Source organism: Amblyomma mixtum, chromosome 1, assembly GCF_055824585.1.
Source record: "Amblyomma mixtum isolate Tamu chromosome 1, ASM5582458v1, whole genome shotgun sequence".
In the NCBI taxonomy this organism is placed as follows: domain Eukaryota; kingdom Metazoa; phylum Arthropoda; class Arachnida; order Ixodida; family Ixodidae; genus Amblyomma; species Amblyomma mixtum.
Genome location: NC_143012.1, coordinates 255,116,711 through 255,141,628, shown reverse-complemented (window position 1 = coordinate 255,141,628; position 24,918 = coordinate 255,116,711). Strand labels below are relative to the sequence as shown.

General features: G+C 50.9%; 1 protein-coding gene across 2 annotated transcripts; it reads left to right on the top strand.

The window, feature by feature from the left end:
* The first annotated feature begins 5,150 nt into the window (after positions 1-5,150).
* LOC149371497 (uncharacterized) lies at positions 5,151-24,915 on the top strand. Of its 2 annotated transcripts, none has more exons than XM_089565740.1 (5): positions 5,151-5,704; positions 19,001-19,098; positions 19,179-19,291; positions 23,926-24,098; positions 24,185-24,307. In XM_089565740.1, the coding sequence occupies exons 1-5, from the start codon at positions 5,304-5,306 to the stop codon at positions 24,186-24,188; spliced, it is 789 nt and encodes a 262-aa protein (XP_089421866.1). In that variant the 5' UTR covers positions 5,151-5,303; the 3' UTR covers positions 24,189-24,307. The 2 variants fall into 2 exon arrangements, with proteins under 2 accessions (XP_089421866.1, XP_089421865.1); XM_089565739.1 differs by having other exon boundaries at positions 5,153-5,704; positions 24,237-24,915.
* The last annotated feature ends 3 nt before the right edge of the window (positions 24,916-24,918 follow it).

The window sequence follows — 24,918 nt, the reverse complement described above, 5'->3', positions numbered from 1 at the left end:
TCACGAAGGATTGCCTCTATATATAGTGTCCGCCTCTCAGTTGCTCGCCTCCTTCAAATAAAGAAAAGTAGCGATGATCCTTTTTGGATATAGCACTGTAAAAGCGAACCGAAACGCACACGGCTTTCTGTTTTGAGACATCGGTTGACTCGTCGACCAAAAGGGAATAAGGTTTACCAGCAATGTCCTCTTTCAGTTTGCCAGAGAAGTATGGCGCCATAACTTTGATTATTAGTGCAGCGTATTTAGTTCTGTGCATAACGAGGTTACAATGCAGCTCGTCCTTTAGAACATCGGAAATCTCATCCACGCAATTTATGGGCATGTGGCAAGCCGCAAATACTGCAATATTGAGTGCGCACCTTTTGTTACTAAAGCAACAATACGCGAGTCGCCGAGCCATTTCGCAGTGCTGACGAAAGGCGCATAGCTAGCGTGCCGGGGCCGCCGCCGCTGCCGCGCGCTCTCCATCACCTCTCTCTCTCTCCTCGATGCTTTCGCAATTCTCCCGGCTAGACCAGATTTTTTTACCCTCGCACGCAGGCTGCGGGCGCGCTCCTACTCTCGACACCAGTCGCCATCTGTTGGTGCGCACGGCCCGAGGGACTGCGGGTCGCGCCGGCGCCGCGCGTAGAACGCATGTTTACGTGTTCGCTTCTGCCGTTGCTGTGCTCCATCAGATAACCTATGAGGGTGTGTGCTGTGCGTCACTACTCACATTTTCCCTCTTCCAGACAGTACTGCGGTTATCTCGTGCGCAGTTACTCGTTAACGTGACATCCGAGGGTAGTCGACGAGGTAGTGTACGGGCTGGAAAACCGGCACTTCTAAGCAGATTTCTGCTCTGTCGTGTCGTTTGTTGTCGCCTTTTGCGTGCGATATCATCTATGATAATTTTATGCATCAGAATGTAGATCTATTGATTTGACTCAGTGGAGTAGTAACTGGATAGGAGAGCTGCAGACTGAAGGTTGTCCCGACGGAGCGCGTGTTTTCGATCACCAGTACGTGTTCGGCATCCTTCCGCTGAGCTTGCTCTTGCTCCCATTAAACACATTTCATGCACAGGATTGTAAGCACGACCGCTACCGATTTCAGCTGCTTTTTCCGCACGCATGTCAGAGGTATCTGGAGGGTAAAGGTTTATCTATAGTATCTTTCTGCTGTTGGTATCTACCTTAATTTGGTTTGGTTTATTAAGGTTTTACGTCCCAAAGCGACTCAGGCTATGAGGGACGCCGTAGTGATGGACTCCGGAAATTTCGACCACCTGGGGTTCTTTAACGTGCACTGACATCGCACAGTACACGGGCCTCTAGAATTTCGCCTCCATCGAAATTCGGCCGCCGCGGCCGGGATCGAACCCGCGTCTTTTGGGCCGGAGCCGAGAGCCGTAACCACTGAGCCACCGCAGCGGTGCGGTATCTACCTTATTCATAGAAAAATATGCGCGATTTCATTACATTTCCACACTTAGCCAAACGGCTACGCAACGCTCTCACACGCGGCGAGAGCTCCTGAATAAAGTAACGCGACTTCGGACCTCAGAATTAGTGAAAGCTGGATTAGCAGCTCATATCTATTCAAGCTTCGATAAATTAAGCGAAAGTACGTTTGTATGCACCAGGTTGCATAAACCATGACAAAATTTGTTTTCTGTTGGCGCTGCGACTAAGTTGAGCTCACAGCGGTAATTTGTTGATAAACTGGCGCGGCGACAAGAAAGCCATGTTTCTGGAAGGGGGAGGAGGGGGGGGGGGGGGGGGGGCTTTATGGCCGGCCGGCAGGAAGGAATAAGAGTGCATGGGGATTGGAACTGCATGCTAGCCGCACACCTAATGCTTGATATTGAACAAAAAGTTTCTTTGCGGTGGAGCACCAAGACGGAATTCGATATAAGCACGAGCGCGTTCTAAGCGCCGGCACAATTAGCCTGAATGTCTAACTAAATGTCATTAAAACGCGTCAATGTTATCGCTGTGATAACGTAAATACTTCCTGCAACACAGCCACGCAGCGGAAGTATGCTCGACAATGTTTTGTTTAGCGCCCGAAGCGCGGCTATATGCACGCGCGGCCGCGGAACTGCCGCAGCCCCGCAGTCCCCAAAGAAACGCCCGCACCGCGGCGCGCCAGTCGGTGCAAAATGGCCGCGCCCGGGAAAGGCTCAAAATTCTGGTCTATACCACTGCCAGTTTTTTTCATTGGCATCAGCCGTAAGAGCTGGCGCAATCATTTCCGGCAGCATTGGCTGGTTACTTGGGGCCATCCTATACTACGGTGCTTGTCTGTCTCGGCATAATGCGCTCTCATCTCACAGTTTACATCTTGCCAATGTGTCATTTTCTAGAACAGGCGCGATCCAGTTTGAAACGAAACAGACGCACAGAATGTTTTAAGCTCCCGCCCCTTCAACTTTGGAAAAACTTGTCTTCCAGCCACTGTTGCCGGAATATCCGGGAATATGCTTCCCTATTCAAGCACATTTGCCCAGTCCTTTCACCAGCACCAGACATTCACGGTGTCCCTCGTTCCCGCGCCAATAAACTTTATTCTAGTGGCGGACCACCCTAGCGGCTGTTGCGAGCTATATTTGCCGGTCAAGTGTAGCCTAACCGTGCTGACAGCTTTTCCAAGCACTGGTTTACTATGGCTGGGCTATACAAGCCACAGAAGAAACGTGGGAGCCACCGGCGAAAGCTCCTCCTGTGCTTTACCCCCGCCAAAACTGTATTTGCATATATGAGCGCCCCTTTATTTGTTAAAGCGGGATTCACATGGGTGACTTCGAGACGGGAGGGAGTTGACGACGGCGCTGTTCTGCGAAGGCCCCTCCCCAACCAGCTTCCGCGCCCAGTTTCCTTGAAGGCTTCCCCGGTCTGTTCCATCGAAGTATATACTAGGCAGTATATTCTGGTGTCCTAAGCATAGCACCACTTCACCGCTGCTGCCAGTGCGCCAGCGCTGATTGGTTCCTATGTGGTTACGCCAGGCCTCCTTGGGGTGGGGGCCCTTTTGCTCGGCCGGCCCAAAAGCTCCCCCGGTTGGCTGTCATTTCTTCGCGCGCCCGGCAACTTCGCGGTGGGGTGGGGGGGCAACGCCTTGAGAGTAGAACACCAAGCACTTCGAGGGAATAGGCCTCTCCCGGCTTACGTCATCAGCGCACGTGTCCATGGTCTGATGGGCAAAACATGCACCTTATGGAGGAGGCTCTCACCGGGCGAAGAAAGGCTGCGAGACGTCTCGAAACGGGAAGAAAAGTGGCGGGGGAGCGCTCGACACCAGCAAAACCGGTTCAGAACCGAATGTGGACGATTTTGCCAATGAGGCCACAGCAGGCGCAGTCATGGAAAGGGAGGCGACGCCTGGAGAGTCAAATGAGAGCATAAACCACTTCGAGGAAACGGCGCTGAAGCCAGCGCTGACGCGTCCTCGTCTGTGCGCACCGAACCTCTGGCGACTGGCGACCGTGACATCCCTCTCAGACTTCGCCTCCCATGTGAATGAGGGGGTTGGGGCTTTGCCGACCAGTAACGTCATGCACCTCCCCTTTTGACGTTCCCAGTGTGATTATCTCCCCATGTCTTTATATTGCGAAAGCAATACTGCTAGCGGTTTGTGCCTTCAGCGTGGCGCGGCGGTAGTTACCATTGACCTTTAGCTTGACCTCTGTTGTGACGTCACACCAGCTGCGAAAAACCAGGGCCCCAGCTCGCGCGGTCAGTGTGGAGCGGCGGTAGCTACCAACGGCGGATCTGCCGTACCGTGTACGGTGCCGTCTACTGTCAAGCTTAAGGAGAAGGCGGCTCGCCAGTGCGAAACCAGGATGAAACAACGAGCTACGGAGACAGAAGAAGAACGACTTTCGAGACGACGTGCTCAATATGCAGCTCGGCGACTACGTACAAACTCTGAAAAAGATTCGGGTGTAACGAATGGCTAACTTTGATAACATAACCCTTACTAAGAGCACCACCAAGACACCACCAGCCAACCTAGGCGCAGCCAGGGGAAATTGCTTTCGCAATTACCGGGCTTAACCAAGCTAAGCCTCAGCCAATTTTTCTAACAAGGACGCGAAATTGCTGTCTATGAACGAGGGTTTTCGGTTGGAAAATTGCTTCCTGTAAGTCAGCTTTCCTGCAATTTATAAAGTAGTTAATTGATTACCTATTTCAACGGGTGACTGGTTTCCTGAGACATGTTACATTTTCTTTTCTGGTGTGGTTCTCGGGTTGTGCGTATACAGCCGTTACAGGGAAAAAAAGGAGTTTGAAGAAGGTCGTGCTGATTTCAAAATTTTCCCAGTGCACATTAGGAAGTCAGCGCTTCTCTTCGCTCCTTTTTTTTAAAAAAAAAAAAAAGTCCTCTCTTATGCTTGTGCACTGCTCTGTATGGCGCTGCCCTGCCCGGCAAGTTCCGCAACTTTTGTAAGAGGTATTTCGCGGCCGAGTGCACACCAGAAGCATGCATTTCCCAGCTGCGGCGCCGTGTTGTCGCGAGCAGGCGACGAGTCGCAGGTCATGCACATGCCAGACAGCGACCAATAATCAGCTAACGAGGAGCTGGGCGCCTGCAGGCTCGGCATTTTATAGTTGGGTCCGTTGCTGCTCGGCTTATCGCCAAAGCGCGGATGAGGGCGCTCGATCGCCACGGCTTCAATTCGTGGGCACAATGATGCAGCGAGATAGGTGCCTTCGCACTGATGATGTTAGGCAAAAGGAAGTCGCGGCCGCTTCTACTTTTTTTGTTCTTTTACGATGCACACGCTCTTTTTCCGCAATCACGCGAGCTTACGTCCACTGCAGATGCAACGATTCGTTCAGCGCAACGAGAAAGCCAGCGGCAGGCCGCCGGACACGCCCCACGTGCACCTTACCAGCAGATGGCAGTTAAGCCAATTTCAGCAGCAGTGCGGTGGTCGTACACGTGCTAATACAACACAGCCTTGGAATTCACGGCGAAGGTGCTCGACAAAAACAAGAAAAGAAAAAAGAATGTTCCACTCGAAGGGCGGATTAACTACGTTATCGCGAAAAGGCATATCTCAACCATATTATGGGCAGAAGAAGAGGGCAACCTGGGGTGCCGTACGATGCCATTTGAGGCCAACCAACCAACCAATGCCAGATCCGAGGCACTCCCTGCTTATAAAATGAGCGCCCGGCGTCAGAAAGACCAGACGCATCCCCGACGACCCGAAGTGCAGATCGCCACTCAGGCCTCTATTGTGCCCTCAGCACCTTTTTTTTACCTCCGCGCGTTGGCAGCGACGGGACCCCTACTTGTGTGTGCAGTCGAACATGGCGTTTGCAGCGTCCGTCACTGATGAGTCCGCTGCCGGCGCAACCGACGGGCCGAAGAACGACGACACCAAGCCCATGAACGGATATGCCAAACTGCTGGACGCTTGCATCTTGTCTGCGAGCAGTAGCAACGGCAGCAGCAGCAGCGGTAGCAGCAGCAGCAGCGATTCGAGCAGTTCCAGCAGTGACGAAGAAGACAGCAGCGCTTCGGAGACCATCGATGTCGTCGGTGAAAGAGCGGACGACGATGCCGACGCTGATCACGACCAGCAAGTTGTCGCTGCGGACGCCACAAGCAGCGTACCTCTCGACCCTGCGGTGAAGGTACCCCAGGTAACGCTCGTCAACAAGGCCGAGTTTCTGCCCAAGATGGAACTGCAGGTCAGCCCACAAGGAAGGTAAGTTTTCAAAAGTGTTTAGGTTTTGATGTACCAAAGTGATCAGGTTATGAGGGACGGCGTAATAAGGGCTCCGCAAAATTCGACCACATGGGGTTCTTTAACGTGCACTGTGTGGGTTTCTACGTAGACGCAGGCCACCACCCACCGCGGGTTCGAGCTTCGCGCGAGCCAAGGGCCCCGATCAGCCGTCACCACACACACTGGGACACCGATGCGGCGCACTCAACCTCCGCTGGGAGGAGAGCGATTCGCCGCAAAGAAATAGGCCTCCAAGTTCACCAAGGAGACGTTTATTCACGTCGTCCTTCAGCAGTACACACACACACACTCAATCGTCACCCCGTCCCGGGGGCGCGCGAGGAGCAAGGCTCCGCTGCGCGCACGAAGCGACTCGAGCAATGCGCGCCGCTAGCACGCCGCTGCAGGAGTATGTCCCCGCGGCAGTGCTGTGATCCCTCTCTCGTGTCGACCGTTGGGCCGGTTGCGAGAGAGAGTGGGCAAACAACGCAAGGTACGCCTGTCGGAGGTCGCTGGACCCCGCTAGACAGGCTCGAGCCGCTGCAGTTCAGAGGACACGTGCGGGCGAGCTCGAGTAAGCACTGGTCCGAACGGCAAAGGCCGGCACGGACAAACAGTAACGTACGCACCTTACGCCGTCTCGGAGGGATCCCTCTCTCTGGGCCCCGCTCGGACGGTCGCGCGGCGCGCGGCCGCCCAAAGCGGGTCCCGAATTCCCGCCAAAAGGCGCCAATGGCAAAGGCCCTTGGGGAGCCGGGGCGGAGCTGTGGCTAAATGACAGTGATTAGTCACCCAGCCGCCTCTCCACCGCCTGAGGCGGGAGTAAGGGAAATAGGAGAAACAAAGCGGGAGGCCGGCACAGCCGCGCAAAGGCGACGGCGGAAAGCCAGGATTCCCACAACTGCCATCGCATAGTATACAGGGGCCTCCAGAATTTCGCCTCCATCGAAATTCAACCACCGCGGTCGGGATCGAACGTGTCACTGATCGAACGCCCGCTGAGAAGCGTTGGAAATGCGAATACCGTGGCGCAAACGGGAGATCAGCAGAGCGTCTGCTACTTCCTCTTGTTTACCGTCTAAACAGTTACATATGTTTCTAAAAATGGTTTCGCTGCATGCGATGTGCGCGGACACACTGCCTTAGCGTCGCTCATCATTTTCGTTCGCCCTAGCCGTCATGGCCGCTTCTGGTGTCTTGTTTGCACGTAGCGGTTCCTTGGTTAGTAATGATCTAGGAGTATTTTCCTCGATTTAAAATGAAACCTGAACAAACAGAGTGGTTCCTGTGGCTTCGGCCATAGTTGTTCCAAATTACGTAGAGCAGAAGGGGAGAAGTTGCGCACTTACGGCAACTCTTCTTGCGCATGTCAGGAACGTTCGTGCTTGGCTAGTGTTGGCCCAGAAACGTGAATTCTGCTGTGGATTAATCGTTTAAAAGATTTTCTTTGCGAGAGCGATACACGCCAGATCTAACCTCCCGTCGCGTGGTCCGTGGACCCCCGTTCCTCGAGGAGCCGCACCGTGACGTCGGCCTCTCCGTTGCTATGGCGACGCGTGACATCAGCTTGCTCGCTGATGCAAGCTGATGTCACGCAAGCTGATGGCATTGCTCTGGCATTGATGGCATTGCAAGCTGATGAGAGCAAGCTGATGGCATTGCTCTCTGGCAATGCCGCGCGCGGCATGGCAGCAGGCCGGTGGAATGGATTTCTGCGCATGCGCGCCGCCTGTCGCAGCCCGGCGCCAAAGTAACGGTGCCCGGCGCAGCGTGACGTGTCCGACCACAACCGCCCCGCTTGCGGCGGTATAGTGACAGGTGTGCGTTGCATGCGTTGGCGTCGACAACGCGGTGCCAGAAACGTGGCGCTGAAGCCATAGGCCGTCGGTGTTCGTTGTGTTCATTGGCGTTGACCACGTTTTACACTCCTATCATTTTAAGGAAAGGAAGTGCGCATAATGGCTCCCTGGGTCAGTGGACGCCTAAATCGTGCTTAGAGGTACGTGGGGTGATGGCAGAGAGATGTGAGCTGCAGGCATTGACAAGGTTGTGCCAGAAATGCGGCGCTGAAGCCATATGTCCTCGGCGTTCATTGTGTTCATTGGCGTTGTCAACGTTTTAAACTCCGATCATTTTAAGGAAATTAAGAGTGCAAGCGGCGAGGCACGCCAGCTGTGCGAAGTGACGTCACTTGCTCCTCGCGCACGCGCAGTATGGTCGTGCAAGAGCACGAGAAACGGCGAGACTGTCGGTAGTGTAGCTCACGCAACACAATATGGCTACGCACAGATGATGCTTTCGCAGTCCTCCAGGTTTAACCAGAGCTAAACCACAGCCAATTTTTGTCATCGCTGGTTACTCACTCCATGCAAAAAAAGTCGAGAAAGCTACTTCCTAAGTCGGCATCATCCAAGCCCAAAATAAATGGATTCGAGATTAGTTAGGTCCAGTTCGCAAATACTTGAGTCACGCCGTCGCAGCACGCATGGGTTCAGCATTCTGGACAAAAGCCTCTTATATTTATGTACTATCGGGGACAAAAGTGGTATACTCCACGCGGCGGGAGCCGGAGCAACGGAAAACTGCGTTGCAACGCCATCTACAGGCGCAATCTCGGACCCAGATAACCAATCTGTGACCTTTATTATCAGCAGGCATGTCGCTTGGCTCGTTTGTTTCAAAAATGCGCTGCTTCCACGACAAGTTAGCCACGCGCGCGCGGGCGTTTGATCGCATCATGACGGTGCGAACGCCGGCTCAGGAGCCATATCTCGAACGCGCGTTGTTAAAAAGACACAAAATGAAAAGACGGCCATTGATGGCCGTCTTTTGATAACATTGATGCGTTATATTGGTAATTATTTTGCTATTCACGGTACTTGTGCCGTCGCTTAGACCGCGCTCGTGCCTATGTCGCCACCGTCTTGGTGCTCCGCCGCAAAGAACTTTTTGTTCAATATCAAGCATTAGGTATGCGGCTAGCATGCAGTTCCAAATCCCATGTACTCTTAATCCTTCCTGCTGGCCATAAAGCACCCCCCACAAACAGGGCTTTCTTGTCGCCTGCGTGGTGCGCCAGTTTATCAACAAATTACCGCTGTGAGCTTAACTGAGCCGCAGCGCCAACAGAAAACAAATTTTGTCATGGTTTATGCAACCTGGTGCATAAAAACATACTTTCGCTTAATTTATCAAAGCTTGAATAGTTATTAGCAGAGAAGCCACCTTTCACGAAGTGCGAAAGACTATAATGAAATCGCGCGTAATTTCCTATTATTAAGGTAGATACCAAAAGCAGAAAGATACTACGGTAAACCCTTTACCCCCACCTCCCTCGATCCCTCTGACATGCGTGCGGAAAGAGCAACTGAAACTGGTAGCGGTCGTGCTTACAATCATGTGCACGAAGTGTGTTTAGTGGGAACAAGAGCAAGCTCAGCGCAAGAATGCCGAACACGTACTGATGATCGAAAACACGCGCATAGTCGGGACAACCTTCAGTCTGCAGCTCGCCTATCCAGTTACTACTGCACTGAGTCAAATCAATAGATCGACATTCTGATGCATAAAATTATCACAGATGATAGCACACGTAAAACGCGACAACAAACGACACGCCAGCGCAGAAATCTGCTTAGCAGTACCGGTTTCCAGTCCGTACCCTACGTGGTCGGCTACCCTCGGATGTCATGCTGATGAGTAACTGCGCGCAAGATAACCGAAGTACTCTCTGGAAGAGGGAAAATGTGAATAGTGACGCACAGCACACACCCTCATAAGGTAACTTCTGCCGTTGTTGTGCTCTATCATCTAACAGGTAAACACGCGTTCTACGCGCGGCGCCGGCGCGACCCGCAGTCCCTCGGGCCGCGCGCGCCGACAGATGGCGAATGGTGTCGAGAGTACGAGCGCGCCCGCAGCCTGCGTGTGAGGGTAAAAGAAAGCGGCTTTTCCCCGTCAAAGAACCCCCCTCCAGCCAATGGCGTCGGCCGATTCTCATTGTCCTGCTAGCGTGACAATGCAGGGAGGGGCAGATGAAAGGGGATAGTCCCCTCCCTCCATGGTCGGGGATAGACCCGCTGTAGTGCCGGAGCTCCCATTTCGCTGGCTGGCCCCCCTGGAAACAAGCGCTGCGCGCTCGCCGACGCTCAAAGCAGGCCCAGACTTTCTCGGACAAGTCGCAACATGCAGCGTGACTCATCCCGACACCGCGGCGACGACACGGACCCTTCCTCCTCTCCTCCTCTCCGTCGGTGCGAACTCCTCCGCCGCTCGCTGGCTCTCGACCATTGGACTAATTTGAACGGTGGCCAGTGATTGGAGGATTTGAACGGCTGGCTGCCGTAACCGTTTCCAGTGGCTTTAAAAGCGGAGCCGCGCTGAACCCGAGCAGCAGACGGGCAGCAGAAGGGCCATCACGCCGGAGCTACGCTCGCCTTCGGGGCCGCTCTTCTTCTGTGTGCTAGCCCGTGGTGCTCTTGGCCCTTGTATCCTGTAAAAGCCCTTGTACATACTGTACATAAAGTTTATTTGACTCACCGTCGCCTCGACCGTTTCCTGGCTCGGACACCCAGTCCTAATAGTGGATGGCAGCTGCGGGATCGACCGACGTCAGCTACCTCGGCGCGGTGAGTGCCTGATGTTTTCCCCTCAATTCGCCAGACTGCTCTAGCACAGGTGATTGTAGTCTAGAGTAGGGCTGTGTGTGTAGCAATGTAGAGAGCTTTGCTGTTTCGAGCCAAGTCGGAGCGCTTTGAAACGAAAGCTGGTGCACAGGGAGTAAACGAGGCGTTTTGGAAAGAATTACTTGGGCGTGTCATACTAGTAGCGCTATAGTAGTGAACGGCAAGGGAATTCTAAGAAAAGGGCAAACTACAAGAGGCTATTGTGAGCGATGGAGAACTTCAAAGTGAAGGAACTCATCGAAATTTGTGAAGAGTTGGGCATTGATTTGGGCCCCGCAAAACGAAAGCATGCGATTCTTGAGATCATGCGGAAGGAGAATGTAACGGCTGAGGAAGCCAATGAGGCCTGGGAAGAGATCACAGAACGCCGTGAGCGCGAGGAGGCCGAAAGACGCCGTGAGCGCGAGGAGGCCGAAAGACGCCGTGAGCGCGAGGAGGCCGAAAGACGCCGTGAGCGCGAGGAGGCCGAAAAACGCCGTGAGCGCGAGGAGGCCGAAAGACGCCGTGAGCGCGAGGAGGCCGAAAAACGCCGTGAGCGCGAGGAGGCCGAAAAACGCCGTGAGCGCGAGGAGGCCGAAAAACGCCGTGAGCGCGAGGAGGCCGAAAAACGCCGTGAGCGCGAGGAGGCCGAAAAACGCCGTGAGCGCGAGGAGGCCGAAAAACGCCGTGAGCGCGAGGAGGCCGAAAAACGCCGTGAGCGCGAGGAGGCCGAAAAACGCCGTGAGCGCGAGGAGGCCGAAAAACGCCGTGAGCGCGAGGAGGCCGAAAAACGCCGTGAGCGCGAGGAGGCCGAAAAACGCCGTGAGCGCGAGGAGGCCGAAAAACGCCGTGAGCGCGAGGAGGCCGAAAAACGCCGTGAGCGCGAGGAGGCCGAAAAACGCCGTGAGCGCGAGGAGGCCGAAAAACGCCGTGAGCGCGAGGAGGCCGAAAAACGCCGTGAGCGCGAGGAGGCCGAAAAACGCCGTGAGCGCGAGGAGGCAGAAAAACGGAGGCAGCTTGAGATAAAACGGCATGCCCGCGCTAAGAAACTGATGGACCTGGAGCTTGAAGCGCATGAGCTCGATTTCGAGAGATATAAAACATTGTCCGCTCTGCATGAGACTAACGGTCAGAAGCTGAGAGACAGGCCGCAGCCCTTCGTGATCGCCGAAGATATGGCGAAATATTTGGCGGAGTTCGAGCGCGTCTGCGAGAGAAAGCGCGTTGAGCGGAATGGTTGGGCACAGAAGTTGGTAGCCCTGCTTTCCAGCGAAGCGTATGACGTTGTCAAACGCCTGTTGGACGACGGCTTGGCGGATTACGATGAGCTGAAAAGCTTCTTACTGGCGAGATATAACGTGTCACCGCTGGACCTTCGCCAAAGGTACCTGCGAGAGAATAGCACCCCATCGTTTAACGATTTTCCGTACCAGTTTAAAGCCGACATTTTAGAGTGGCTCGAAAATGCTGAAGGGTCGGAAGATCGTGACGCAGAGGTAGAGTGCGTAGCTGTAGAGCAGAGCTGCCAGTGCGGCACAGAGGAACGTAGTCCGTGCTTGGCAGATGTAACTGCTGCGGTAACATTGGGAATTGTCCCGCATTCGCCAACCGAGAAAACCTCTATGCCATCGGATAAGGTAGTCACAGCATCGGACGATGCATTTACAGAGGTCTCGCCCATTGAAATTGTGGTGGAGTTACCGGAAAGCGAATCTCCTAGCGTGTCGAAAGCAGGAGAAGTTGCCGAACAGGGCAGAGAGGACGTCCGTCTGAACATGAATGAAAACGCCTGCGCCGACGCAAGCGAAGTAGATGAGGTCGGCACACCGTGTTGTGCAGCGCGTTCGGCAGAAATGCAGAAACCCGACACTTCCGATCGACGGATGCGGACGCATATAGAGTTTGCGGACGCGGAGTTGTGCGCTAGTGTTTGCAGCGAGCGATTCGAAACGAGTCCCGTGCTTTCGCACTGCTCTGAGCTTTGCGACATTCCAGAAAGCAGCTGCAGTAGCGGGAACACCGCGACTGAGTGCACAGCCGACCCTCAACCGAAATTGGCTGAAACGCGTCAGGAGCATGACGAGAGCTGCGTGTCAGCAGTAATGTCAGTAGAAAACACTGGTTCGTCTGCGCCTGAAGAAACTAAGGTGCTGGACGACAGTGGAGAACAGAACGTTCCAGACGACATAGGGGCGGTAGACGTCAACCCGTCCGGAAAAGATGAGGACGAATGCGCACTCAGTGACGCTGACAAGGAAGAACGCAGTTTAGAGGAGGCTAGTAAAGGCGCCAAAGACAGGCCTGATCTAGGTAGCACATATGAATCAGCTGACAATCAAAGCGACGTCAGAGAGCAGAAACTTAGGCGACGGAAGCAGAATGTGCTTTCACAGGCGAAAGTGAAAGGAAAGCTCACGATAAAAAGCTGCAACCGGAAGGAAAGGCACCGCCAGTTCAGGAATGTGAGCTATCGCCACAAGGTGATAGCGAAACAAGAGAAACAGTGCTGCCGTCTAAAGGAGAGGAAAGGCAAGCTCAAGAGAGAGAGCTGTCACCGAAAGACGATGGAAGGCAGGCAAAAGAAAGAGTGGTGCCGCCGAAAGATGAAAGGCAGGCATAAGAAAGACAGGCGCCGCCGAAAAGAGAGAAAGGGCAAACGCGCGAAAACGGGTTTCCACCATCGGAAGCGCCAGCGTCGCCGGCAAAATGACTTCAGTAAAGTCAGTCACGTTGTCAGCCCTGAAACTAGCGTCAGAACCAGAGCTAAAGAAATGTGCGAGGCATCACTATCGCGCAGAGCGAAGCGCATAAGTGTGCCGAGGCTCATGGATCTGGGCAGTAGAATAAACTGCAAAAAGAAAGCATACGAGCATTCACGCGAGAAAGAGTATCTTGGGGGGAAACCGAGATACAAGAGAGCGCTGCCCGTGAGGCTAAAAATTAAGGAGCGGGATAAGGGCGAATCTTGCCGCCAGCACAGAGAGAGCGAGACGCGCAAAGGCGCGTGTTCCCAGGACGGCTCTCTTTCCGCTGCAGTCACGGGAGAAACCGCGCTCCCACAGAAAGCGGCACGCGCGCACAGGGAAAACGCGAGGACGGCTCAAAAAGCGAAAGACTGTACGAGGCCGCAGTGACAGGGGCAAGAAAATTTGCAAGAAACCGTCTAAGCGCCCGGCCAAGCACAGTTATCGCGATAGAAAGCCGCGATTCGAGATGACGCCACTTAGTAGGCGTAAAATCAAAAGGCCGTGTAGATGTGAACCTGACATCGAGCGGAGAGGCAAAAGTGTGCGCGAGAAAGTCAAGACTCGTGGAAGGCCTGACCTGCCACCACGAACAGAGAGAAAGAAACAACGGTCCCATCGGAAGCGTTGCGCACTCGCTATGGGACGTCGCGACTGGCGCGCGAAGCGCAAAGAAAGGGACAAGTTGCCAGTCTATGAAAGCGAATCGCTCTTGTACTGTAGCTCCCGTAGAAACTGGAAAGACAAGTACAGAGAGAAAGAAAAGCGCGTATACCGCGAAAGAGGCAGAGACATTAGCTACCGCGGTAGTAGAGAGAGAAAGAAAAGCGCGTCTACCGCGAAAGAGGCAGAGACGTTAGCTACCACGGTAGTGGAGAGAGAGAGAGAAAAGCGCAGCACAGCGAAGGAGGCAGAGTCACAGTTTCCGCTGTAGCGGGTGTCGTTTACCGTCCGTTAGAAGCGAGGAAAACGCGAACGTAGACGCACTAAGCCGTTTGTTCTAAGCAAGGCTGGCTTCGCCTCCTCGTGACCTACATTTTGTCTCTTCGCGAACAGCTGTTAAATTCGCTCGCAGATCGGGGGAAAAATTGATATCCTCATTTGTGGCCTCAGCTGAGTGTTTTCTGGCCGAGTGATCTCAAGGATCTCAAGAGAGCGAATTTATTTTGCATTCATTTCATTCCGTGTGTTTCATGTGTTTGACACTTTGTTTGAGTTAATTATTTTGGAGTTCTTGTATCCCACATGTGCCTCTTGTAGAAGAGGGAACAAAAAGGGGACAGAAATATAGCCAGCAGAGTTTTTTTGACTTGAAGTCTGGTGTTTTGACGGGTGACGGAGGGCACTTGCTCGTGTTGGGTGTTGCCTGTTGTCGGTCGGTTCTTCGCAACATGCAGAACGATCAACGATCGATGCTGAGAAGCAAGCTCTTCCGAAGGACCGAGCGAAGCTGATCCAGTCACCTGGGCGACTAAGTTGCGGAGCAGTGATCCTGTCCTGACGAGAGGGACCCGTTCTCGGGAAGGAGCCTGGAGCTACCTGCGGCTGAACACCGGACGAGAACTTGGAGGAGCCTGACGTACGAGCGCGCCCCGCATCCGAGCCACGCGGAAGTAGCTCGTCTTCGTGGCGCATTGTCTGGCGGCGGTGGTGCTGTAGTGCCGGAGCTCCCATTTCGCTGGCTGGCCCCCCTGGAAACAAGCGCTGCGCGCTCGCCGACGCTCAAAGCAGGCCCAGACTTTCTCGGACAAGTCGCAACATGCAGCGTGACTCATCCCGACACCGCGGCGACGACACGGACCCTTCCTCCTCTCCTCCTCTCCGTCGGTGCGAACTCCTCCGCCGCTCGCTGGCTCTCGACCATTGGACTAATTTGAACGGTGGCCAGTGATTGGAGGATTTGAACGGCTCGCTGCCGTAACCGTTTCCAGTGGCTTTAAAAGCGGAGCCGCGCTGAACCCGAGCAGCAGACGGGCAGCAGAAGGGCCATCACGCCGGAGCTACGCTCGCCGCCGGGGCCGCTCTTCTTCTGTGTGCTAGCCCGTGGTGCTCTTGGCCCTTGTATCCTGTAAAAGCCCTTGTACATACTGTACATAAAGTTTATTTGACTCACCGTCGCCTCGACCGTTTCCTGGCTCGGACACCCAGTCCTAATACCGCTCTTCAGCGGTACAGTTATTTTAGGCCGCAGAAAAGACAAGCTTCAAAGAGAAATTTTTGAACCAGCAGTCATCCTTCGTTCGGGGACAAACACATGCGTGAGCAATCCATCAGTGACGCTTCTCAAGAGAGAATTAGAATTCCTATCAGAATGATTAGATTTGGGGCATGACGATGTACGCGTGTGCCACACGTGCCATGGGTGCTAATCATGTTTTTTTTTTTGCCTAATGCTGTCTTCACTGCATGTTATCTTTTTTTTGTTGTCATTGATGAGCGCAAAGCATATATTCGTTGACGCGGGTTCCAATCAAATCAGTTGTTAGTGGCGCTCTGTGGTGTTATTCTGCGTTTGTCCTTGTCTGCCGCGCCGAAGCATTTCTTGAAGTAGACCCCTCCCTCCATTGTGGCACCGCTCCCTGCATTGTCACCCTAGTAGGGTCATGAGAATCGGCCGACGCCATTGGCTGGAGGGGGTTCGTTGAAGGGGAAAGCCGCTTCGTTCTTAAGTTGTCAATTTTAGCAGCAGTACACGCAGTAATTCAACACAGCCTTGGAATTCACGGCGAAGGTACTCGACAAAAACAAGAAAAGAAAAAAGATGTTGCACTCGAAGGACTCTTATGGGCAGAAGAAGTGGCCAACGTGAGGTGCCGAACGATGCCATTTGAGGACAACCAAACCAACCAACCAACGCCAGAGCCGAGACACTCCTCTTTATAAAACGAGCGCCCGGCGTCCGAAAGGCCAGACGCATCACCGACGGTCCGAAGTGCAGGTCGCCACTCGGACGTCTGTTGTTCCTCTTGCGCGTAGTCGAACATGGCGGCAGCAACGTGGGTCACTGGTGAGTCCGCTGCCGACGGGCCGAAGGACGACAGCACGAAGCCCAAGAACAACGGACATGCAGAACTGCGGGGCGCTTCCAACTTGTCTGCGAGCAGTGGCGACGGCAGCAGCAGCAGCGGGAGCAGCAGCGACGAAGAAGACAGCAGCGCTTCGGAGACCATCGATGTCGTCGGTGAAAGCGCGGACGACGACGCTGGTCACAAGAAACAAGTTGTCGCTGTCGGCGCTACAAGCAGCGTACCGCTCAACCCTGCGGTGAGGGTTCCACAGTTAGAGCTCGTCAACAGGGCCGAGTTTCTGCCCAAGATGGAACTGCAGGTCAACCCGCAAGGAAGGTATGTTTTCAAAGGGGTTCCCTCAGACTCCGAGGGAACCTCAGGGGTTCCTTCGGCATCCCTCAGACTATGAGGGACGCCGCAGTGTTGCAAATGGGAGATCAGCAGAGCGCCTGCTACTTCCTCTTGCTTCCCGTCTAAACAGTTACATATGTTTCTAAAAATGGTTTCGCTGCATGCGATGTGCGCGGACACACTGCCTTCTCGATCATAACAAAGAGCTTCGCTCGTTATTTTCGTTAGCCCTAACTGTCATGGCCGCTTCGGCTGTCTTTGCACGTAGTGATTCTTTGGTTTGTAATGATCTAGGAGTATTTTCCTCGATTTAAAATAAAACTTGAGCAAACAGAGTGGAACAACTATGGCTGAGGCCACAGGAACCAAATTACCTAGAGCAGAAGGGGAAAAGTTGCGCATTTACGGCAACTCTTCTTAAGTATGTCAGGAACGTTCGTGCTTGGCTAGTGTTGGCCCAGAAGCGTGAATTCTGTTGTGGATTAATGGCTGCGCCGTGATATAATGGTTAAATCTAGTCGCCGTAGGCAGATTAAAATCGTTTAACAGATTTTTATTGCGAGAGCAATACACGCCAGGTCTAACCTCTCGTCGCGTGGAGCCCCCTGTTCCTCGAGGAGCCGCCGCCGCGCCTAACAGATGGTGTGACGTCAGCCTCTCCGTTGCTATGGCGACGCGTGACATCAGCTTGCTCTCGCCTCCGACGTTACGCGCGCAGCACTGCGACGTCACGTTGGCCAAAGCGGGTCGCCGCTTGACCACCGACGTTTTCGGCGGCTTCGGCGCGCTCTCGACAGCGTTGCAAACATAAACGGATGTCGTTGCCTGACCGTTCGTTTGGGAGCGCTGAAACTGCTTCCCTATCACGTGGTTCTTTTTGTATTTCGCGGGCTTTCTTTTAAAGCAAATAAATGAAGCTGTATCAGTGGTACTGGGTTGCAAACGCGGCTAGCAGTTATTTTTCTATGGGATCTACAATCCTGCATTGACACTTTCTTCCTGAAGGCTATAAATAAAAATTTAGCTAATTAGTCTAATTACATTTGCATAATAGAAAAAATACTTCAGACTAGGACACGCAACTAGCTACAACCCTGAGTTGGTCTCATTGGGGCTAGAGCACTTAGTCTTTTTTAAAAGCTTGGTTACATTTAGCTGGTACACCCTGTATAAGTTAGGCTCTCGCCCTCTTCAATAAGTCCAGCTACAAATACCTAGGAGTAACCATAAGTAGCAATCTATCGTGCTACTTAAGACAAACTAAAAAATGCCCCTTCTAACATTAAGCTACTATGTTATTCTTCTATAATTAGACCTAAACACGAATATGCATGCATAGTGTGGGACCCGTATACTAAATATAACGTAAAAAATCTGGAAATAATACAGAGCTCGAACATCGCAGAAGAAAAGCTTAGGTTAGAATTTATTTCTTTTATTCCATAACAAACTTGGTTTGGATCCCTCATCATACTTGATGCCGGCACCAACCAGACAAACTCAACACCATCCCAGTCTCTAACCACTCTAACCCCTATATTCGCTGGAACAGACAAGTTTTCGTTCTTTACACGCACAATAACAGATTAGAATCAGCTAGTTAAACCATTGTCTCATGAGTTTTAGCCAATTATTGCTATATTGTGATGTTTGTTTGAAGTGTTACGTCTTTTGTGGTTTGATTGACTTATTTGCCCATCCTGCTTAGACTCAGTGTCCACAGTATTTTGTAAATAAATAAATAACTTAATGCAAGCTTGTTGACGCACAGCTGATAAACTGCAGCTGATAAACTGCAGCTGAAACTGCAGCTGATAAACTGCAGCTGATAAACTGCAGCTGATAAACTGCAGCTGATAAACTGCAGCTGATAAACTGCAGCTGATAAACTGCAGCTGATAAACTGCAGCTGATAAACTGCAGCTGATAAACTGCAGCTGATAAACTGCAGCTGATAAACTGCAGCTGATAAACTGCAGCTGATAAACTGCAGCTGATAAACTGCAGCTGATAAACTGCAGCTGATAAACTGCAGCTGATAAACTGCAGCTGATAAACTGCAGCTGATAAACTGCAGCTGATAAACTGCAGCTGATAAACTGCAGCTGATAAACTGCAGCTGATAAACTGCAGCTGATAAACTGCAGCTGATAAACTGCAGCTGATAAACTGCAGCTGATAAACTGCAGCTGATAAACTGCAGCTGATAATCTGCAGCGCAGTGGTAGCTAAGCCAGTAGCGAAACCTCATCTGCCCGCTATGCCGTGTGCCCTTGGCGGATGAAATGGTACCGTGCAGCTGGCAGAGCACGGACGCTCGTGCTGTTCATACCTGGAAATACTCTCGGGCAATGTATCCATATCAAAGCACCACAAAGCTTGTTCTCTCGTAACTATGCTGAGTGTTGCGTCGTCGCGATCAGCACGGAAATGAAGTTCTGGCGTGCATCGTCAATTGAATTTTTGAAAACGGTCGACGAAAGCAGAGGACACTATTCTTATGTGCAGGCTGATGCAGCCAGTTCCGACAATATGCTTCAGTAACCTGATGGATGAGTTGCAGTACGTGGTGTGGATCAGTTTCATCCAAGACTCTGGAGTATGCGGTCAGTATATATTCTGCAACCTTTGCCATCACATGCATGTGTGCCGTGGCATGAACGACTTACTGCTTCCTTTCATGCAGCCGGTGAATACATGCACCCGGAGTCGCCCCGACCGGGCACTTCTTGGAATGGTACACCATTGTCGTTTTCCAAGCTCAAGCTTTATGCCTTCGACGGAAGCTCCAAGAGACCGGTAAGCGCACGCAGCCGCACACTAGCTTCATGTACGCTGGGTACACATTCTGGATTCAAGTGTGTGCCATTCCAGTACCAAGTGTATGGCACCAATTCGAAACAAGCTGCAGTTCTTTGTGACTAAGATAAGGCCCTAGATTTTTGGGTAAAACTATTTTGTGCAGTTCACTCACCCCGAACAGGTTCCTCAAATATCTAGAATATCTAGTTTACACCCGATTTCTGCCTGAACATGTACCTTCTAGACGATGTATTTTCTAGTGCACACAGCTAGATACTGTTCGAAAATGGGCGGATATATTGTCTTCTTTCTCATTGCACAGCAGTGTTTTCAGTTATATGATTTTTCTGCTCCCCTTTTCGCTCAAATCTTCATTAATGGTATACTACCATAGGCCTTTTAGCAGACACCGGGGTGTAATTCAGGCTAAATTAAGTAACCATGCTTATAGACAGAACTTACGGGCCGACTATTCACAGTGGTCAACTGCTACAAGAAATGCTAGGAAACATTTAAGGGAATTAGCCATAAAATAGTTTTTTTCATCGGTGTTAGAACTTAACCTCTCACAGCTACACCTTCTACAATCTTCCTTTGCAAACTACTAATACCACATACAAATATCTTGGACAACAGAAGTGTGGTGATCTTGCTTGGTCAACTCATGTCAATCGCACCCCTCGCACCACACAAATACACTTCAGGGTAAGAAGTACAGCTGCCGTTCAGCACTTATATCAACTGTGTCTGGCAAGCTACTGAAGCCATCTCAAACCATGCCAGCATGCCTCCATTAAGCTACCACGAAGAACTAGCTAATCTAGAATTGTTTCACTGGAACTTCTATTTGCCGTACAACCGCAAATGTTCTTGGTTTTCAGCCCAATGGAAAAGCAGCCTGAAGGTGTCAGACCTTTGTAAAAGACAAAGCATTGCACAGTCACTCTTTAACCAAACAGTAACGCTGGAAGGGTCTTGTCAAAGACCGCTTTCCTAATATTATTTGATGCTTTGGATAATCCACCTTTAAAATTTCATGTCCGTTCTAAAGGTCTAGAGGATGTGAAAATAACATAGCACTGCCTTGCTGTTAACCAGTAACGGATGCTCTGTGGGAAGCTTCTGGTAGTTGAGTCAAAATCAAAAGTGTCAAGCAGCCCTGGTGACTTTACATGCCCCTGTGGTTCATCTGCCTAAACTGCATACGAAGCAAGTACTGAAACATTTTGAGTGGCCGCAAGAATCCCTTACTGTTCCAACAGAGTTGCCCAACAAGTCACCTCTAGCAATCAATCAAGGCAGAGGACAACATTTTAGTGGCACTTCGTTTCATTGCATGCAGAAACTGGCACATGTAAATCTAGTTGCTTGCAGGGAGTTATTCAAATTCACTGATGGGTCTCGTCAAGTACATAGGGCCTCGTATCTGTTATGCTTTTAGAGCGCAGCTTTTTGGCACCCGACCGTTGTAACCCTCAGCTTGGAAAGCAGAGGGCAAAATGGGTGAATTGGTTTTTGAGGAAACGAAATGGCGCACTATCTGTCTCACACATCTCTGTGGACCCTGAACCAGAGGGAAGGCGCATAACTGCCCTCTTGGAACAGTGGACACCTCAATCGTGTGGACACCTCAAGCTATGTGGTGGTGACAGATGTGCGCTGCATGCGTTGGCATTGACAAATGTTGTTCCAGAAACGCAGCGCTGAAGCCATAGTAGGCCTTTGGGTTCGTTGTGTTCATTGGGATTGATCATTTTAAGGAAAGCAAATGCGCATAACTGGCTCCCTGGGTCAGTGGACTCCTGAATCGCGCTTACAGGTATGTGGGGTGATGAGAGAGAGCTAGCCGTAAGCCTTAGCGCTGACAACAGTGAGCGAACTCTCTCGATCAACCATTAACTGCCACCTGCCAGAGTGGCAGGGTGGGTGGGCACTTTAATGTAGATGTGAAGACAAACCAACAGGAATTCATTACCACTCATGTGGGAGAACATCCTGTTCCTCTCGCTCATAATGCTTCCCACGGGTGTGACAACCTCGCGAAATACTTGCATAGACCTCTTCTTTGAGAACCAGGCATTGGTGCAGCAAGTCGAGCATATATTTATCTATTTCTCCGACCCCAAAGCTTTCTTCATGACAATCAAGGCTGTTAGCGGAGTGTTTCTTGGGGAAGGAATATGTGTGAAAAATAACAAGTTGTCTGTAATTGTACACACGTCTTGCTTGAATTCTTTGCCTCAGTCTAACGAGAAGCTGAAAGCAACTGATGTGCTGCAATCAAATTTCGCATTAGGAAGTAACTCAATCATCGGCAAATTTCTTTTTTTTTTTACGCAAGATGCGCATTCAGCAAGGTCACCTACATTTCATATGCTTTCAATAAGACTCTTAATGTCACCTGTGTGCTACTGTGAAATCGCAATCTGTGAATTCCGGGTGGTCTCTTATACGCTCGAAGGTGTTATTTTAGTGCCTCCTGGGTGTGTTTGCTTGTGCAATAAGCTCGCAGACAAGTTCAAGAGAAGTTCAAGACAAGTTCAATGTAGAGCTACCTCTTATCCATCTAAAATACAACAAAATGCTACAGTAAACTTATATAAAAAAAAAATGTAGAACTCTCCCGCCAAGCCAGGCTCTCGGTTACTCTGTCCCGTAGGTGGTGAAACTTATTGGATCAGCTCCTTGGCTCGCATCTGCGAAAACTGAACTCACAGCCAACAGCAGTTGTTACTTTGGAAAATGCAGACCGTAATATCTACCTTCAGCCTGATGTTTACGCTACATTAGGCCAGTAGTTTGTGCACAGAGATCTTTTCAAATCGGCATATACAGAAGTCTCTCTATGTACCTATAAGATCCACAGGGTTTTCTTTGATTCGTACAAGACAGCAGTAGGTTGTGGAGAAAATATGTTCCTGATCTTATTTTTGCAACTTATATGTACAGCCAACAGGGCGATGATCTTCCTGGCTTAGCTAACAGAACAGGCTGCTGGTTAAAAGGGAAGTGAAAATACTTAAGCTGAATTCTTTGTCACACAGATGCCGACTCAATTGAATTCCAGGAATGGCGCAGAGGAACTGGATTTATTTAATGAAGAAATTTCAAAATACAAGCAAACAAAATACTGTCCTCAACTCTGTCTTTGCGGTGCTTCCCATTTCACTTTCCTGATGACACCATCAGGTGGGACCAATCAAAACAGCCTATCTGATCACCTCACGGAAGTTTGCACACCATGGTTGCCTGTTAGCTGTAACTCCTTCTTGCCAAGGCTGCCAGCATCGTTTCCATGGTACAACAACCACGTGGGCGCTCAGCTGCCCCAGTGATGCTTCCTCTCGTCAATAGCGCAGAAGGAAACATTGATCAATGCCTGCCTTGACTTATCTAAACTCGAGTGTGGCCTGCGCGAGATACTTTTAGCATAGCGCATACCGCTTACTGTGCTCCGCCCCTGCATACGCACCGATTGGTCCTGATGCGGAAGACGAGCGCGCTGTTGACGGGAACGTGGCGCCATCTGGCACCACCGCCCGGTGATCCTCCACAAGCTGATGAGGTGCACTGGTAAATGTGAAACGAATGCCTTTCTTTCTTTGGGCCTTTCTGTAGGACCAATATGAACGCTTGTTGAATGCAGTGGCTCGGTGAGATCAGTTCCACCAAGCCGTTCTCAGATACATAGAGTAGCCATAAGTGCTGTGTGCTAAGTCACTGGTGCGTACAGAAAGATACAGCATCCTTCGATGCAAAACACTAGCCAGAGAGCCAGGGGTGCTTTGTTTTACTTGCCTTATAGTGCTTTTACGTCGGCAACCATGCATGTCTTGTTGATCCAATATAAAACGCAAAAACTTGACAAAACATATCTTAATTTACTAACATAATTTGCAGTATATTTACTGTTTGTCCAATCATCAAGCTCCCCCTAGTGATGTCATATCCACTACTAAAAACCACCGCAGTGTAGTGACACCATAAGCGTCGTGAATTTGTTCTAACTTGCAAATTAAAGTATTAAAAACCGAAATATATGCGGTACGATCGATGCTAACAGCATCACTATAACTCTTTCTATGCTACCAACAGGAAAAAAAAATGTACTGAACTTGTTTCATGGCCCCTTTAAGTCTGAGCGGTCAAAATGGCACATCCCTTACCATAAATTTGTTTGCGCAAGTGCTAATGAAGGCTCTGGAACACGGAGAGGTCCTGTGTTTGTTTTCTTATCTCAAAGCACACTTGCAAAAGCTGGTCAGGAGAGCATGCCGCTGGGTAGGTTGGTGTTGCATGTTGTGAAGTTGGCATGAAGGCTAGAAGAGGGAAAGATGTTCACTAGTGCTGTTGAACGTCTTCCAAGTTGTTTCTTCTGCCTAACGTTTAGTTTTCGCACTAAATTCTTCCTAACTTGCGAAGCCTGTTGGCTAAAGCCATGATATCTTTTAGAGGTCAGCTGGGAATTGAAGCAATGCTTAAGTCCCATTCCGAACAGACGACTGCGGGGGTCTTTTCCCGATAGCATCTGCTAACTGCATCCTTCAGAGTGAAAGCATTTGAGTTCAATCAACAACTCTTCTACCTCACCTCAGCTGGAAATGCTGTTCATTCTTGTATACTCCATGCAGATTACCCTGACCTCCAATAAGAGCTACTTCCTGCAAATCAATTTCGGCAACGTCAATGAACATGGCCATATCCTATCGCGCACTGTCATTCGCCAGGCTATTGTTGGCACTTGGTTTGTGGCTGTAAACCACAACCACATGAAAGCCTTGGCGTCATCCAGCAGGAAGGCTAGGTGAGTGTAGTTACATATTTTTCAGGCTGCTTCCTCTCTTTCTGGCCAGATGTTAACGTCCTCAACCTTTCTTTTCCTCTCCGCAGCTGATCACTCCAAGGTCACACCTGTACACTATTGCTTTTTTTTTGTTTCTAGTGACGCGCACGGCCCTGCAAAGAAGCGCCACAAGTCTGCGTCCCTCCAGAAATCGCGAGGCTTTTTTGTGCAATAAAAAACGACGCCACAAGGCCCATTATATAAGTGACTTCTCTGTGCAATATAAAGACTCCACTGTATATACTGTGGGACTTTCTTGTGTCCACTAGTGCCACAAGTCTGCGTCCCTCCAGAAATCACGAGGCTTTTTTGTGCAATGACAAGCGACACCACAAGGCCCATTATATAAGTGACTTCTCTGTGTAATATAAAGACTCCACTGTATTTACTGTGGGACTTTCTTCTGTCCACAAGCGCCACAAGTCTGCGTCCCTCCAAAAATCACGAGGCTTTTTTGTGCAATGAAAAGCGACGCCACAAGGCCCATTATATAAGTGACTTCTCTGTGCAATATAAAGACTCCACTGTATTTACTGTGGGACTTTCTTGTGTCCACAAGCGCCACAAGTCTGCGTCCCTCCAGAAATCACGAGGTTTTTTTGTGCAATGAAAAGCGACACCACAAGGCCCATTATATAAGTGACTTCTCTGTGTAATATAAAGACTCCACTGTATTTACTGTGGGACTTTCTTGTGTAATAAAACACTAAATGAAAAACGATGCCACAAGGCCCATTATATAAGTGACTTCTCTGTGTAATATAAAGACTCCACTGTATTT

Coding starts and splice junctions, on each gene's coding strand:
- LOC149371497 (XM_089565739.1), top strand. CDS start 5,304: ATGGCGTTTGCAGCGTCCGTCACTGATGAGTCCGCTGCCGGCGCAACC. Junction 5,705..19,000: donor CAGGTCAGCCCACAAGGAAG/GTAAGTTTTCAA, acceptor TCTTATGTGCAG/GCTGATGCAGCCAGTTCCGA. Junction 19,099..19,178: donor CCAAGACTCTGGAGTATGCG/GTCAGTATATAT, acceptor CCTTTCATGCAG/CCGGTGAATACATGCACCCG.